Source organism: Dermacentor albipictus, chromosome 6 (assembly GCF_038994185.2).
Source record: "Dermacentor albipictus isolate Rhodes 1998 colony chromosome 6, USDA_Dalb.pri_finalv2, whole genome shotgun sequence".
NCBI classification, from domain to species: Eukaryota; Metazoa; Arthropoda; class Arachnida; order Ixodida; family Ixodidae; genus Dermacentor; species Dermacentor albipictus.
The window spans coordinates 63,804,660-63,821,666 of NC_091826.1; the positions used below are offsets into that span (position 1 = coordinate 63,804,660).

A 17,007-nucleotide genomic window follows, 5' to 3' on the forward strand; every position below is an offset into this window, starting at 1 on the left:
ACCCATGTAGACCAGCATCTTAATCGTACTGAGGAGCAGCTCCACGTCAGCAGTGATGTCTCAAAGGAAATCAAATGCCAGGCTTGTCAGGAGGTCTTCGTTGGTCGCTTGAAAATTGGCGTCGAGCCCTACGTGAATTGCTTCCCTCAGTCCCGTAGTGTTAGCGTATTGGTAGAATTCAATCATGATTGCCGCTGTCTCGGGGTGCAGAGCGCTCGCTTGCTGGTTGTACAACGTGAGATTTTGAAACAAGGTGGGCTGGGTGGGGTTAGCGAAGGTGGTTTGGGACAACATTTGCAAGGCTTCCAGGCCCTTGTCTTCGGTCAAGAGGCTCCTCATGGTTGAGAACTGTTTCGCGAATTCATCGCCGCCTTCCCGTGTGAGCATTGAAACTTGGTGGAGGAATTCGCTGGAGTCGGCCACGTCGAAGATAGATCCCATGAATCCGTCTCCGAGAGCGGCTCCTTGAAGCTTCAGGGGCACATGCTTGAATTGGTCGGTGAGCAGCCGGTAAGCGATTGCAACGGCGCTTCTCACTGTAAAAACACGATTACATAATTAGTTTGTAACATTCTCTTGCAAGGCTGTTCCCCTACCTTGTGCAATAAATATAAATCATTTGAATAATTAGTTTTGAATTTTCTATTCGTCGACTTCCTCATCCATCCGCCCTGGCGCTGCTTCTGCTGCTGTTGTGGTTATTGTTGTGGTCATGGTTTCCGCGGATGAGGAAGATTATTAAGTGGAAGATTCCTTGCCCAATAATCTTTAAGAACTTTTCTGTAGTAAGTTTTAATCGGTCGTATGGCAAGATCCTGCTTACGTGAATCGGCTTAATTTAGAACTGGGTTGTGGTCTTCTGCGGAATCGGTTTAACAGAATACGATGCCTTGGTATACCACGACAGAGCTGTTCCTGTACGATTCCCGTAACTCCACAGGAACCGACGTTGACGCATGAGATGTGCACATCGATGTGATATTTAAAGACACAACCATGCGTTCGGGCTTATATGACTCCTCGAACGCTTGGCAAGTTGCCCACCGAATCATATGCACAGTCATTGATAAAACTGACTTTAGTAATGCAAACACTGTCAAGACAATGACATGTAAAATACAACATAGACGCGAAAGCAGGTGGGCATGCAAAAACAATTGATTATATCATCGAGATAAAGATCAAGTTGCAACGTGTGTCGATACAATCTGCGTGTCTGACCACGAGGCAGCCAGATAAGACGCAGGGTGCAGGAAAAATGCTAAAAGGATTATTTTATATAGGGGGCAGCTAAAACATGGTTTACATGTTTCAGAACATGTACGTCAAACAAAAGTTCTTAACTGTTTAGATTCGGTTATACTCCAGCAACGTCTCGAACATCCGGAAATTCTGGACCGCCAACAATGCTTGATTCGCCAGCTTTCGCTGCAGCGTAGACTTCCAACGCATTAGAGTACGTCGCACACAAGAAAGCAGCCTTGGGAAGCCTCAAAAATGAGGTTGAAGAACTAGCGCACTCTACGTACACGACAGATTTATCTCTGTAGTGGCGTCTTCTCTCGCTGTTGGTTTGGATTTTTATATTTTCCCTATAATTCTAATGCTTATTGTGTTAGGACAGCTGCCACCGCTGAGCAGAAACAACGGGTATACGATGCGCTGATTTCTGACCCCCTGTGAAACGCATTTAAGCGAACAGCTTTGTTTTTCTTTTTTTTTTGCTCTTTAACCTGTTTTCATGGTATGTGCTCGGTGGTCGGACTTTCACTGCTGCTGCATACGAAGGTGCCAATGCTAAAGTGCGCATGCGCAGGCGCAACGCAGTTGTGCGTGTGTTTCCGAACGGCGACAACAAATAAAGACACCTGAGATGGGAACGTTGTTGTCACAAACTTAACAATCGTATGGCATTTGCGAGGATAAAATAAATCATTCCTCACTATCACTAAACATGCTAAAAGATGCTTGTCAACGTCATCAGATCTCTAATCGCCGGTCGCCAGACACCAGCAGCGTCAGCAGCAAAGCAACTTTTGGAGGCACTCGTTTCTGTCCTCGACGGCTTTCGCTAGACGTTTTACCGGAAACAATTCTAACAGTTGTCAGCAGCCTCGCCCCTTTGTGCTGCAATGGAATGTCAGGTTGATGCGACCGCGGCACGCTGCTTTAGTCCTTCGCCTACTCGCTATGAAGACTCCACCACACGTTGTAGCGCCTCAGTAAAGTAACGTAAGGAAAGACGAATATCGATTGCCAGGCTTCGTGCGTGTCCACTGTAACACTCTATGCGCGGAACCAGCTTGTGGCTCTTTCCAGTGTGTGGAGGCGGCGCATACGCGCAATGCTTCAAAAGCATCAGTGTACGTTCGTGCTGACTTGGACTTCGCGGTTATTGACACAGACGGCATCTGTGACGATGAGTTTGAGTGTGTAGCTGTTACTGTGAGCCTCAGAGGTGTGTGTACGACGGTGGCAAGCATATACAACAGGCCTACACGTTCTTCCGATACCTCGCTACTTGAGTGCTTAGTGTCTCGGTGTGGTGCCTCGTTTGTGTTATGCGGGGACTTTAATGCCCACCATCCACGATGGTGTAGCCGTCCCCAAGACAATCGTGGGGCAGAGATTAATGAGTTCATTATCAAGAATGATCTCCAAATACTGAATGACGGTTCACCTACATTTATTGGTAGAGGAAAGGAGCATTCCACTATAGACCTTGCGATAACAACGAGAGATGTGTGCTTAGCCTGGTCATGTAAACCCGACCCGTGGGGCTCAGATCACCTACCCATTTGGTTAACACCAACACATACTGCGGGTCGCCAGGATGTCGTTTATACAGTTACTAACTGGGACAAGTTCCGACAGCTGATCTCAGAGGCACCATCTCAAGACAGCCTATTTAAACTTATGAGTGAGTGCTTACAAAAAGCTACAGTACAACGAAGACGGAATATCGGCAAACCAAATCCCGATCTAAAGCTGTTGCGGCGCTGCGCATGTCGACGGCGCGCTTATAGAGGGGCACAGCGCTCTAAACGACGCACCGACTGGACTACATACAATCGCCTTGATGCAGCCATACGGCGGCACACAAAACAGCTTCGTCGCAAGAGCTGGGAAGCTTTGTGTAGTTCGTTGCATACTGGAAGTGGTTTTGGAAATGTATGGCACATACTGAAGGCTCTCCGCACTCCTGAAATCTGCAAGAATCCTACGGCTACATTAAGCATAGCGACTGGCCAGTCACCAAAAGTAATAGCAGAGGCATTTGTAGACATTTTCGTCTCTCTTGCATCCAATGGCACCACAATTAGCGACCTTCCTTGTTTGACAAGTGACAGCGCCGTAACCGCTTCCTACGGTCCAGCTTGCCAGATGGACGAGGCAGATTTCACTCTTGAGGAGCTGCGACACGCGCTGAGCCTCTCCAAACGCTGCACTGCTCCAGGCGCAGATGGTGTGACGTACCAAGCATTGCGGAACGTTGATAAGAGTTTCCATGACCGTATATTGGACGAGTATAATGAAGTATGGAGAACCGGTGTAATCCCTGCCGAGTGGAAATCGTCCGTGGTAATGCCAATTTTAAAGCCCGGGCGTCCGGCAAGGCACCTCAAGTCCAACCGACCAATATCCCTAACCTCAAACATCATCCAGTTAATGGAGCGAATGGTCTTGTTTCGCTTAGATGTCAGGCTAGTGGAGCTGAATTTTTTCCCTGATGTCATGAGTGGCTTTCGTCGCCGCCGTTCGGCTCTGGACAGCATATCAGACCTTGTCTCAGCACTCGAATTTGCTAAAGAAAACAAGCATTCCGCCTACATGCTCTTCCTAAACATACAGCAAGCTTTCGATTCAGTTCCGCATAAGGCGATTATTTTCGCTCTTGCAACCGCGGGAATTTCAGGTCGCCTGCTCCAGTTTCTGCAGAATTTTCTATCGGAGCGCCGGATGAAAGTGCGTGTCGGAGGAGTAACTAGTGAATACCGAAATGTGAAGTGCGGTGTTCCATAGGACAGCGTATTATCACCGCTTTTGTTTAACGCGGTACTCGCCGCGCTTCCAAGTCGTTTGCCTCGAGACACTGACTTCCCTGTGAGCATAGCTGTCTACGCAGATGACATTGCTCTGTGGATAAGCGGCCATTCGCACCTTGGTCCGCGGCTTCGTGCAAGCTTGCAACGAGCTCTCAACGCTACTTCGGAGTACTTGGGTGAAGTTGGCCTGCTCATATTACCTGCTAAGTCGGCTGCAATAGCATATCCCCCTAAACAACGCGCTCGTCGAAAAATGAGCCAACTGTATCTTGGCGAAACGCCTATAAACTGGGTGCGACAACACCGTTATTTGGGGTTAATTGTGGATGATCGCATCTCTTGGCGTCTTGCCGTTAAATCTGTACGACGCAAATCGCACTCCCCTCTTAAGTATGTGGCCGCCTTGACTGCTCGAGGTGCTGGTTGCGACCAAACAACGGCTCTTCAGGTGTATCAGTCATCTGTACTCTCAGGCATGCTGTACGCATTACCAATTTTGAACATACCACCTAGTTTGATGGCCCAACTGCAGCGAGATAATCGCGTTGCCCTTCGACTAATGCTTGGATTACCTCGTGAGGCGCAATCTATTGCATTATTTACTGAAGCGCATCAGTTACCCCTGAGGCTGCAAGCAGATCAGAGAGCTCTGTATCATATTGAGTGTCTGCACCGCGCATCGAATGGTCAATGGCTCCTTGATCGTCTGGTTCACCGCCCATTATCTTGCATGGGAAAAATGGCGGTATTATTTATGGATATCACTACCATTTCTGAACATGCTGCTTCAGATACGTCTCCGCCCCCAAACTTTATCACGAAACACGTATTCCCCATTTTCCTCACAATCCCTGACATGCACAAAAAGTCTGATAGGGCTGTTTCGGCAACATTTCAATTGGCTCAGTCTGACTTGTTCGAAAAGTTTCCAGATTATCTTCAAGTTTTCACAGATGCATATGTACACAACAACGGTGAAGGCGCCTCTGCAGCTTTTTACTGCCCTTCAACTCAAGTACGACGTATCTTTCAAATACCTCATCCAACTTCGTCAACAACTGCGGAACTAGCAGCGAATAATAACTAACAGAACTAATAACTAATAATAATAACTAGCAGAAATACGTGCAAGAGGAGTTAATTACATCGAAAGTTGTCATCTTTATGGACTCCCGTGCTGCCCTTAGCAGGTTACAACGCAGTGAGCTTGATTGTCCACTTGTGCGCAGCATTAATGACTCTGCGAACAAAATTACCTCACGTGGGGTATCTGCCGTTGCTCAATGAATACCTTCACACGTAGGAATCGCCGGAAATGAAGGGGCTGATCGGCTCGCTTAAAGTTGCGCTCATAACAACTGCGACTGCCCAGAAATTATGTGCAAGCTTGATGACGCTCGTCTGCTGATTCGTCGCCACCTACTCAAGCAGCATCCAGATCAGCGCGTCGCTAATGGACCCGCCCCGTGTTCGTGGTCGAGGCTTGCCTCGTCGCGCTAGAGCACAACTGCTCAAGCTGAGGGTTGGTTGCGTGAACGTGCACGAACTTTTATACAGACAAGGGCGTGCGGAAAGTCCATTGTGAACCTCCTGTGGCTGCTACGAGACACTTCAGCACCTTATACTTGAGTGTCTCGCTTTCAGTGCGCAGTGCATGTCGCTAGTGAGATACTATCATCTCCTTGGCCTGCGGTGTGCGACACGCGAGGAATGTTTATACCCCAGTGGCTGTGCATCTAAACGTGATCAGGCCCATCGCGCCCTACTAACCTTTATAGACCTAACTAACTTAGGTTCACGTTTGTAGCATGAACATTCAACATTCTGTAGCAGCGTGACCTTCAGTGACCGGCCCTATTGTGTGTGATCAGTACTGTACACTAACGTTTCTTCCTTCGAACATGGGAGGTGGCGGGTTCAAACACCTTTTAGTGTATATTGTGAACCGGTGATTACGTGCAGGTGATTACGTGAAACGGTGATTACGTGCAGCTTTACTTGGCGTCTCATCGTGGAGAACACAATTAGCCGCATAGCGAACTAGCCATGGATGTGGTTGATAATTTTGGAGGCTGTTCGACGCGGCGTCACTTTAATTCCGGCTGCAGAGTTCTACTTTAGTCTTTAGATTGGTCCTGTTGCAGTGTTCTACTTTGGTCTTTAGATTTGTCCTGTTGCTCTCCTTTCCTACCCTCCTTCCTATCTTCCATTTCTGTGTTGCTGTCACCTCCCTTCAGAAGAGTAGGCAGGCATTGTGCCTCTTCCGGTGGCAGTTGCCAGCCTGCTCCTCGCTTTCCCTTTCCTGTTACCTCTGTATATGTGTACATGAGTTCAAAACAAATAATAATAATAATTCAATGCTGTCGCGGAGCTTGTAGAAATAGGCGATGGGCTACAATGCAAATGTAGAACTCGGCTGCGTTGCAGACATGCCTTCGTAATATCGTTTGCAATTGTACGTGTGAGAGAATAGCTGGATCTGCCTGCACATACTGTCGCGCGAGAGTTCGGAGGCACCTGGAGTTTGGATACTGAGGTGGAGCGCTCGGTTAGGTCAGCCTTCCTTTTTTCTTTTTGGCGCCTCCTCTCCATGTGGCAGCTGCGGGCGAGATCTCCAGCAACTGTTAACGTGCCGGTTAACGACTCTGTTCGCTACGGAATTACGCTACCAAACAACAACTGCTATCTAAATGTTCTCAATACAACATATATGTGTCTTCAGTCGCGTCATTCCTTTAATAAAACGAATAGCCACCTGGCTGCTTATATAGTTACATTCAAAATCATTGTTGGGGCTTCCTGCGTATATGTGTTCTCTCGCGCCCATCTGCCTTTGCTATGCATATACAAAGCAAAAGGCAACTAAAGAGAATATAGTTTTCGATAATGACTGGCATTTTGCGTTGCTCGCGGAGGGCGTTGGAAACGTACAGGCGCCGACAAAAGTGGTATACTCCATGCAGCGGGAGCCGGAGCAGCCGCAGAACACCTATAAAAACTTAGAGAAGGGAAACTGTACCTTCCACAGTGCAACGGCAATAAGCGTAGCGGTGGCGTCGTGAACTAAAGTATGCGACCACAGATAGCGCTGTACAACAGGAAATTGCTGTGTGGAAAACGTAGCGCCTACAATACGTTTGCCATACAGCAACCAAACTGGCGGGAGCACGATCGAGGCGCAGCAGCCAGAAACCCAGTAAAGCCACAGAACACCTGGTAAAGCGGCAATACTGTTTCCGTTTTCTAGAGTTACTGTATATGCTACCGCAGGTAGCAGAGTTGCGCGTCTGTTTTATCACGCCGCTAGCGCCCCTATTGGCAGAGCGTCATCACGTGGTAGTCAAGCAACCGTGCATTGCGGAGAAGCAGATGCCCGGGCCAATTTTTGTATTTCCCGACGCCACCGCTGCAACGAACTGGATTGACACAAGTTATCGCCAGACAAATTCAAAGCGAATCCGGCCGATCTTGGCGTTCGCTGTTCGCGTGCGCGCTAGCTGCGGAGCAACAACACAACGTGCGCAGCGCATCTCACAGTTGGTTCATCGCAGTGTCCGCGCAGTGCCATCGGAATGATATAATGACCGGGTGCTCTGCTCCCGTCTGCACGAATCGCTCTGAAAGCGGAAAAGCTTTTTATTCGATCCCATTCAAACCCATGCACCACACTGCTTTCACAGAACTGTCATAAAAAACCAGCTCACATTTTCGGGATAACGCACTGCTTTGGTTGCTGTTTCTGAACATAAAAGAGGTTACACAACTAAGTAAAGATATTTCATCTACTACTGCTTATGTGAAGCAGGATGCAAGAGGAATTAATGTCGTTATTTACCATGCGGTAAGGCCCTTTGTTTTGCATTATTACCCATATCGTAGCTATGTCAATCCTGTGAGAGAAAAACTTTCACTACACTCCCACAGAAGGTTACTTTTCGAATCCCTGCAGAGAAAAGGCACATAATGAAGTGGCACTTGAAGGTGTGGCTGATATCCAATGCCTGCTAGTAGGTGGGTACGTTTCTACAGCACATTTAATGGGGTACCGGAGTCGAAATACTAATGGTTGGTCATTTATTCACCAGTAATATTTAAGACTGCCTACACGTTGAGAGCTTTGGCACATAGGCAGGTATGCCTATTGCAAAACCCAGTATCCACTGTCCAGTGCAGCGCCGGATTATGGGCCCAGTGCTGCGCGCTGGGGTGCTGGGCAGGCGCGGCGTACTGGGAGGCACTGGGTACTGGTGCGAAAATCGGCTCTAGCGCGTTAAATACGCGGTGCCTGGACACCGTATATATATATTTTTTGAGAACAGAAAGAAACAGAGAGCATTTTGGCGCAATAAAAGAAAAGCTCTGACCACGATTTGAACTTCTGACCTGCAAATCCTAAGCCCGGTACTTTACCACTACGCCACGCCAGAAGCCGAACATCGGCGTATAATTTTCTACGTCAAGGACCAAGAAGCAGTTTTAGTTTCACAGAAAGAAGCCTCGCTCAGTCATAGTAGATGCGCTATCGCCCAGCAACTAAAGCTCACGCCTGTACCACAAAGAAAATTTTGCTGTCCATATTCAGTAGCTTGCTTGGAAGTGCTACAACACCGATTTTCGCTTGCGATTTGCATTTTAACTTCGAAAAAAGTCCTAAATGAACCACCGACCCGGGACGCTGTATGGGCTGTTACTACCGATTTGGATAGCCGTTTGTTGTTCTTCATGCGAAGGATATGCAACGTTTTCTTAGTTCAGTGATGCCTTTCAGTCGACACGTCTGTCTATTCATATATCTTCGTCAGAGAAGCGCAGGCTAGAACTGTGATCCTTCGGCGCGTCACATCGACCTTCATGATCCTTCATGACGCGTCACATCGACGCTCATCGCTACTTGTGCTGTTTGTGCGCTCATGCTACTTGTGTTTATTTAAGGACACTGATGCGAAAGCTGAAATATGGTGATTTATCCTTGTTAGACTTCTTGATTCCTGAGCCTAAACACGCCGAGAGCGTGCAGATGGACTCGGCGGATACGCTTGGCATAAGCTTTGGTGAGGACCGATCTCGGCGCCTTTTCTTGACGATCGTTTTCAGACAGCTGTTTCGATGCACTTTGTTTGCGATTAGGCGGAAAAGCAGTCCACAAGCGATGCGAAAGCGCCCACGGTCGATCGACAATATGGTAGGCAAGTCGCCTGCAAAAACAGAGTGCGGCTTCGCCGCATAGATTTGGTTGCTTGCCAGGCAAGATGGCGGACCTACGCGCAACTCTGCTACCTGTGGTAGCATATACAGTAACTCTACCGTTTTCTGTTGTACAGCGCCATCTGTAGTCGCATACTTTAGTTCACGACGCCACCGCTACGCTTATTTCCGTTGCACTGTGGAAGGTGCAGTTTCCCTTCTCTAAGTTTGTATAGGTGTTCTGTGGCTGCTCCGGCTCCCGCTGCATGGAGTATACCACTTTTGTCGGCGCCTGTACGTCATAAACGGCAGTGGTAAAGCCGCCGTTAAGTTACACCACTGAGCTCAGTGCGTTCGTTTGGATTCCATGCTGTTGCAGCAGCATCCTATTGGCAGTCAGACGTGGAAACGACAGTTGACCGGGGCATTGCTGCAATCTAGATAACTCCAGCTGATCGAAATTAACACACATGGTCTTAACGTTGATTATCACATAAACTACATCTAGGCTATAAATCTATGCGAAGCACTCTATGTGAAGAAAAGCTTTAGACAAGCAATGTGTATTGAGCTCCGTACGATGACTATGTGTACTATAGTAATTACTTTAATCCTAGGCAGCCTGCAACCTAATTCAGTGTTTTTGCTTATCCAGCATAAACATCGCAACATGTATCTCAAGTAAGTTCCATGTTAATATACACATCGCTGTTCTCAAGCTAGGTCGAAATAAGTACACCTGATCAGGTGAATGCTCAGTGTGAGACGTCTATGCAGGCACGTTATGAGGACGAAAGAGACGTATGATGATTGTCGAGGAACGAAGTGTTTCTGTACTTCTCATGTCAGATTGGCACATGCCCGTTCTCGAGGATCCGACAAAAGAATGGCCACAGCCGGTTGACCCTACCGAATGGCAGATGAAAGAAAATCGAGCAATTCTAGTAATCACTCGCCGTGGTTTCTCAGTGGCTATGGTGTTGGGCTGCTGAGAACGAGGTCACTGGATTGAATCCCGGCCACAGCGCCCGGATTTTGATGGGGGCGAAATCGAAAACACCCGTGCACTTAGATTTAAGTGCACCTTAAAGATCCCCAGGTGGTCGAAGTTTCCGGAGTCCTCCACTACGGCGTGCCTCATAATCAGAAAGTGGTTTCGGCACGTAAAACCGCATAATTTTATCTATGTTTGTCTAATAATTCGCAGAAGTTAACTCGCTATTCAATCAACATATCGATGAGCTTTAGAGACACCTATGGGCCGAAATTTACAGGTTTATCTTGCAGGAATTAACTTTTTTACATGCTTGCTGGTACTTACGCGGTAATATACGCGTAAGCTAGGCACGCTTACTGCAACTACTTTGTCGATCCGCCGTACGAGGGTCATATAAGCCAGTTCTGTGCCACTTCAATTCGGCGCGCATATAATATTCGTACATATATCCACAAACACATCCACCCAGATACGAACCCACACAGCAGCAGAAGCCGTCGCACCAAACCCGAAACAGGCAAAGAAAGCTTCGCTTCAAATAAAAAGGCTCAATTGTCTTTCGAAGAGAAAGAAATGCGAGTCTGAGCCACTGCTCTTTCAAAAAATGGCTGTGGCTTAGCTAAGGTTAAGCCCAGGATGCGAAACATACTAGCCTTTATTTTACCGCGACAGCATTAAGGAGCTCATGTCGCAGAAAAGCCGGTGTCGTCGGCGTCGGCTCAGGCGTGCAGCGCTTGCTCAGGCGCACATTTCGTTGTCGCGCCGAACGCTGCGTTGCTCGACGCTCACCGCGTCCGATGCGGGGCGCGTAGTCGCTGCGCCGTAGCAAAGCCACCTAGAAAGAGTCTCTGTAGCACGCCGTAACCTTCGCTTCTCATTCCAACGAGCAGCTCTGTCTCCAGGAGGCATCTCACCTCGTGAGTTTCTAGCAGAGGCAAGCGCAGCTGCTTATATTGGCATCATAGCGGCCGCGTCGGCTGCTTCGGGCGCGCCGAAGCGAGCTGAAAACGAGTTTAAATTCCCTCGTACGCTGCGGTCCTCATTTAGTGGCGAAATTTCCCCGCTTCGAGTGTCTCCTTCACAACGCTTCAAAGCACTACAATAGGCAGTGGCTGCCTTTGAAGGCGCGCAACGTGGTCGGCTACTGCTCGGTGCCGCAGGGCCGGACGCACGTAACGGAGGCAGGTGTCAGCCTTATTCACACGTAGCCGCAGGACAAGAAGCTGCGTGAAGCTTGGCTCGCGAAACATAAAACCGGCAAATAGTCATCGGCTACAACTCGGGTATGCAGCAAGCACAGACGCGAGGAAGATTTCTGCCACGGCGCCCGGTCTGCGATGTTCTGAAAACGCGCACAGAGACGCTCGCCCGAGTCCGCTGCCCGACTAATGTCATGACGGTTTGGTCTATGAACTTGTCGATGCTATAGATACTGGCAAGTTCAGTGGAGTGGAAAGGCAGCGGTTAGAAGCACATTTAAAAAAAGCATGGCATATGGTCATGTGTGTGTTATGAATTAATGCACTGGATTACAAAAAAGGAGCAGCGGGAAATTGCACGCCGAGAACACCGATAAACATACAGTGCGGCGCAACTCGAGGAATAATATTGAAACGTCAAAGAATTTAGAAGAAAGAAAGATTGAATCGTCGCGACGGCACATTACATACGTATGATGATTGTCGAGGATTGTCGTCCCCGTAGGCGTCGAAGTCTCTACAATGAAATTATTTTTGAACAGCTCTGATAGCGCCCACGCAACAATGGGTGCTTGTATACTGTCAAATGCTCATATTCTGCGGCCTAAAGCTCATGGCACTGTGAGAAAACGCGCGTGCGGAGAAATCGAAACAGTGCGCGGACAAGCATGCAGGCGCGCAGTCGGTCGCTGCGAATCTGCGCGATCGCTGCATTGAGGCTTCGTTCTATTACGCTCCATTTAGTTATAAAAACACTATAAGAACCTATTTCACATAGTTTGCTCTCGGCGTTTACCTACCTTTCACGCAAGAAGCCGGTTCGGGAGACTCCATCGCGGCAACCGCGCGCAGTGGCGTTCACCGTACGTATTCAGTAAAGAGATAGCGTCTGTAAACGATTGTGTGCTTTCAGTTTGCCCAAGATTATTATTTAGACACTAAGAAACTTCTCTCGTTTCGAAAGTACTTACAAAAATGTCCGGGAGAGCTCGCGCGTGGTGTTTTCAGTGACCGCTGACAGCAAAACCTATGAGGAGCGTGCCACGTGATCCCTCATACTACGCCAGCGAGGCGCTTCCGATAGATGGCGACTCCGTAACTCCTCGCCGCCAATACCGCCGCGACGCCGCGAGCGACGGCGCGAGTTGGAGCCCCGTTTCTCCTCTGTCGTGACGTCACGGTGTCACGTGGTATTGAAGGTGACACCGCCGCGCCTGAGGAGCTGGGTTGAGCTCTAGTAATATGCTTCGCATAAAATGTTCACGACCGCGCAAACGAGCACGGTATCTGACGCCGATACCCACCTCCGTACGACTCTCCGGCGACGTAAAAATCTCGATCTGTGTACTCAGAGAAAAGCACCAGAAATTGTTCCAGGAATTCGGCGATCTCCGCGGCAATGTCCTAGAGGTTGTGCGGCTAACCAGAGGAGTCTTTCGTGAAGCTGTAGCCAGCTCCAACGGGAACGTCGAGGTAGATGACACTAACGTCGCTTTGCATAGTGTGGAGCCGCTTGTAAAGCTTTCCATCGGCGTCGAGGGCCAACGGTCCGAACTCGAGGAACTGGCCGAACAGGGAGGACATTCCTGGACCGCCTTGCATCCATAGCATCAGTGGCGCGGTCGACGGGTTTTCCGGAAATAGTTGCCATTTATAAGGTGGCGCAGTGTAATATATTTTCATACACGGAATTGATAATGTTTAATTATATTTTTGTTTTTGCACTTGTGACAACCAAGCAGAGTGAGAAAGCGATGCGAATGCCACAGCGATAGCGAAATATATGCATAGAGGGTAATTTATGTAAGAAACCGCATGGCTTCAGAGGAAGTCCCCCATCCCCTTCTACTCGGCGATAGTAGAAAAGTAAAGGGAGTGAAAGGGCGTTATGAGGGGGAAGGCAGTGCGGGTAAATAAATGCGGTGACTAGTGAGGGGAGGTATTCTGCGATGACCACTTCGGCAATACGAGCCAACAAGCTCATCTGATTTTGCTAGACCAGCAAATCAGCGCGCGCCTGACGGCCATACTATCGGCGAAAATGATCGTCACAGAATACACGTCCACGGATGAACTTATCCCAGCCGCTATTCAAGCAAAGCCTGCGCCCCGCAAATAATACAAGCAATGCTCAAATTGCAGGCTGGGACATGGTGTTACACAAAGTAGCGCGCCATCTTGGTTTCTTGGGCTCGGTTACGGTTACGGGATACGGTGATTCTGTAGTTAAGCACATTAGCGAGACATAAGCCCAACACTGGCCCTTAGTCCAGTTTTGGCGGTACACGCAGGACAGAGGTAATTGGAGATCGCACGGAGAGGCCTTCGTACTGCAGTGGATATAAAATAAGCTGCTGCTGCTGCTGACGATGATGATGATGATTCCAGTCCATGCAAGTGCTCCGATAAAGTGCGCCTGTGTACGTAAGCTTATGGTGAGGTAAGACCCTAGCATCTATTAAGGAATGTTTCTTTCTGACCTTCATGCCTAGGGATACGAAGCTATTTTAATGGACCATAATAGCCGCACGGTCTAATCGTGTACGAAATGCGACCTTAGTGCGCGAACCTGAAATGGTGTGGAATCTCAGCCAGCGTGAAGAATGCCACCGAGAAAAGAACAATTTTCATCGAACAGTTTGCAAGCTACTTTGCTAGTTACAAGCGTTTTCGCAGGCAGCTACGTAGCACCTCTGGTGATCGTAAACTTGTCAGGTTTAGAAGCACTTTGCGTCTCAGTTTATGATGCTGTGATATAATAACTTCTCCAGGGCGGATGACAGACAGGAAAAATAAGAATAAAATAAATTAGTTCGAACGATACTTTTTGTTTTTGGCAGCCGCATATGAAGGAGACCTCACATTTACAAGCAGTAAGCTTGAGGCTGGAGAATGCAGGTCAATATGAGGTCAGTGAACAGAAAGGGAAATACCTACGAGCAGTGAATCGTAATCACTTACAACAATCCAAAGTACAGGAATATAGGAGAACGACATACATTGACAAAGAAATGTAAAATAGAATAGGATTTTCTGTAGGAAAATTTTACCTACTTAGCAAATTGTTTGCCTATTGTGGAGAACCGCAACATTTAATAATTTTCGGAGTGCTAGTAATGAGAGCTGTTCGAGAGCGAACTGGCGCACGAAAACATTGTAAGGAAAAGAAAAACAGTCAATTCAAGTGGTTCTACTGGCAGCGGCAACTTTGTCTTACCTCACATTTACAAATAGCAAAACGGTGATCTATCTGAAGGTACAAGAAAGGTTGAAAGATAGAGCGGTACGACATGCGTTGACAACAAAAGGGATTATCGAAGAGACGCCTCTGTATACTACATAATCAACTACTGCAGCAGATTTCGAGGCTACAGTGGAGCATTACAGCATTTAATAACGCTGGTTGTAATATCAGTAGAATTTATTTTCGGAAAGGTAGAGAAGTCGAAAGACAGATGGAGGGTGAAGATGACAACAATATTGCATGATTTGATGCTAGTGCTCTATGTCAGCGTATTTAAAGTCGGTCTATAGTCGTCTCCCGTGAGAAATTCGTAGAGTGGACCCTTACTGTGGCAGTAGTACGTTTGAGTTAGTGCTCGGGATCCAAAACAAAGTCCTTTGGGTATGGTCTGGCATCATGAGAGGGTAAAGCTTGTCGTTCCTGTCTTCACGCTGAGCGAGTGCAGCATATGCTCGTTAGCGCTCCGGGTACATGAGAGCAGCCGCAATTAGAATTGGCTCTCATGGCTGCTGAGGTGAATGTAACACCGAGTTGTCGTATCTTGCACACCAAGTCCATGTCGCAGCAGTCGAGCTTTTTGTGGCAGGCGAAACTTAATTTTGGTGTCGATTTTGGGGAGGCGCCTTTGCTGAGCCACATTAAGCATAGTTATCGAATGTGAAACTTTCGTATGACATTAGCGAATAGAGAGTTTGCAGCGGATCAGGAATAAACAATTCGAACTTTGGAGTTGTCACGCAAGAAACGGCTTTCCCGACAGCATGTACCGAGATAGCCAATACAGTTTTATTTCGTGACCCTATTGCGCTCGTGAAGCCCATATGCTGGGCGTGCTGCGCATGAAACTTGGGAACAAGGTATAAATCAACGTAAACACTTACCTGCGCCTGGACGTACAGGAAGAACATGTTGCTTCCAAGTGTTTTGTTCACAGTGATGAAGCCAGAGTGAGCTATGGCGTTTGCCTTTTTAGCGAACAGATCTACTCTGCTTTTGGCCCTAGCTTCGTCGTACTTCTTCTGCTCGATTAAGGGCGTCAGAAACAGTGGTCCCGAATCTGTAGAACTAAATGAGAATGACATTTGTTGGTCACTAGGCTAGCTAAAACTTTCTGTGTTCATTGCTTGGTATTGTGGGGAATAGTCCGTTTCATTTGCAAAAGAAAAACGTGGAAGAATGATCTTCTGTGCTTGTGAAAAAGATCATTGTGAGAGAAAGCCTTTATTAACACGGGACACAATATATTTAGTGGTAGCCTGGCTCTGGCAACATTTGACTGGGTATCGAATAGAAAGTAGCAGACAAAGCAAGCAGACCAAATAGAAGAAAAATCACCAGGTGTAATGTCTTCTGTAGTAGTGTACCTGTGTGTGTGTAGCACAAGCTGAACTGTATCTTATTTGGTGTAGCGCAAGCTGAACGACAAGGACAACAGAAGGGCACATCTGATACACACAATGCTACTGTGCCTTCCTGTTGTCCTTGTCGTTCAGCTTGCGCTACAACAAACTAAGATATGCCGTACCAACAAGCCGCTCTAGCTATCTTCGTCTTCTGCAATTTACTTTAATTTCGCCATTTGAAACAAGGTAGTAAAGTATGACGCTCAAATATATAGTGTGCTTCCAGTTAGCACTTCTGATGGCCTCTTAGTTTACCAATGGGATATACCAATGCTTTTTATAAACATTGGAAGATCTTAAGCCATTGACGGTGCCTTTATTCGAGCCTGCTTGTTGCATACACATTATTATTTTCGTGGTTTTCCTGGTGCGCAAACACTTTTTCGTCGCAAAGTATATCTTATTTGCTCATGCATAAGGGACACAGTAATTGTTAGCCTCTAGTGAAAAATTAAATCTGTGGGGCCGAGATTTCTCAGGGCCGGAAGGGCTGACAGGAGCGCGATAGTGTTAACGATGGCTTTTCCGATGCTATTCCTTTTCGCATTTCATCAGTGGTCAAAGCAGCGCTTCACCCACGTTATCAACTTGGATCTGCGCGACATAAAAGTCGCAGCTCTGGTGGCATAGTGCTGAAATCAGAGTTTATAAAATAGAAATAGGAGCGTTGTTAAGGACAAGTACTAACCCGGTAAAAGCTGTATAGCTTTTTGCACTGCTTACAATGATACACCACATCTCATACATGCAACCTGCCCAAAGGACCTGGTTTAGTATGATCGTGCTGGCAGGTTAGAAAAGGTGTAGATTTCGCGCCAACTACTCATATGCAAAAAAAATGGGGTTTACTGATATGCAAGAAAGCTGGTTAGTCACACAATCTTGAATAACCACATTACCATAAGGCGAACTGGCTAGCCAATATGAATTATTA

The 17,007-nt window shown here is 47.5% G+C and overlaps 2 protein-coding genes across 4 annotated transcripts in view; one reads left to right on the top strand and one right to left on the bottom strand.

Moving 5' to 3' along the window:
- Positions 1–17,007, top strand: part of LOC135912296 (venom serine carboxypeptidase-like) — a 174,799-nt gene that overhangs the window by 11,990 nt on the left and 145,802 nt on the right. The gene's annotated exons all lie outside the window — the stretch shown is intronic.
- Positions 61–15,752, bottom strand: LOC135912303 (venom serine carboxypeptidase-like). Its single transcript, XM_070520969.1, has 3 exons — positions 15,552–15,752; positions 12,851–13,067; positions 61–536 (listed from the first exon to the last, which is right to left on the bottom strand). Exons 1-3 carry the CDS (start codon positions 15,750–15,752, stop codon positions 61–63), a joined length of 894 nt encoding a protein of 297 aa, XP_070377070.1.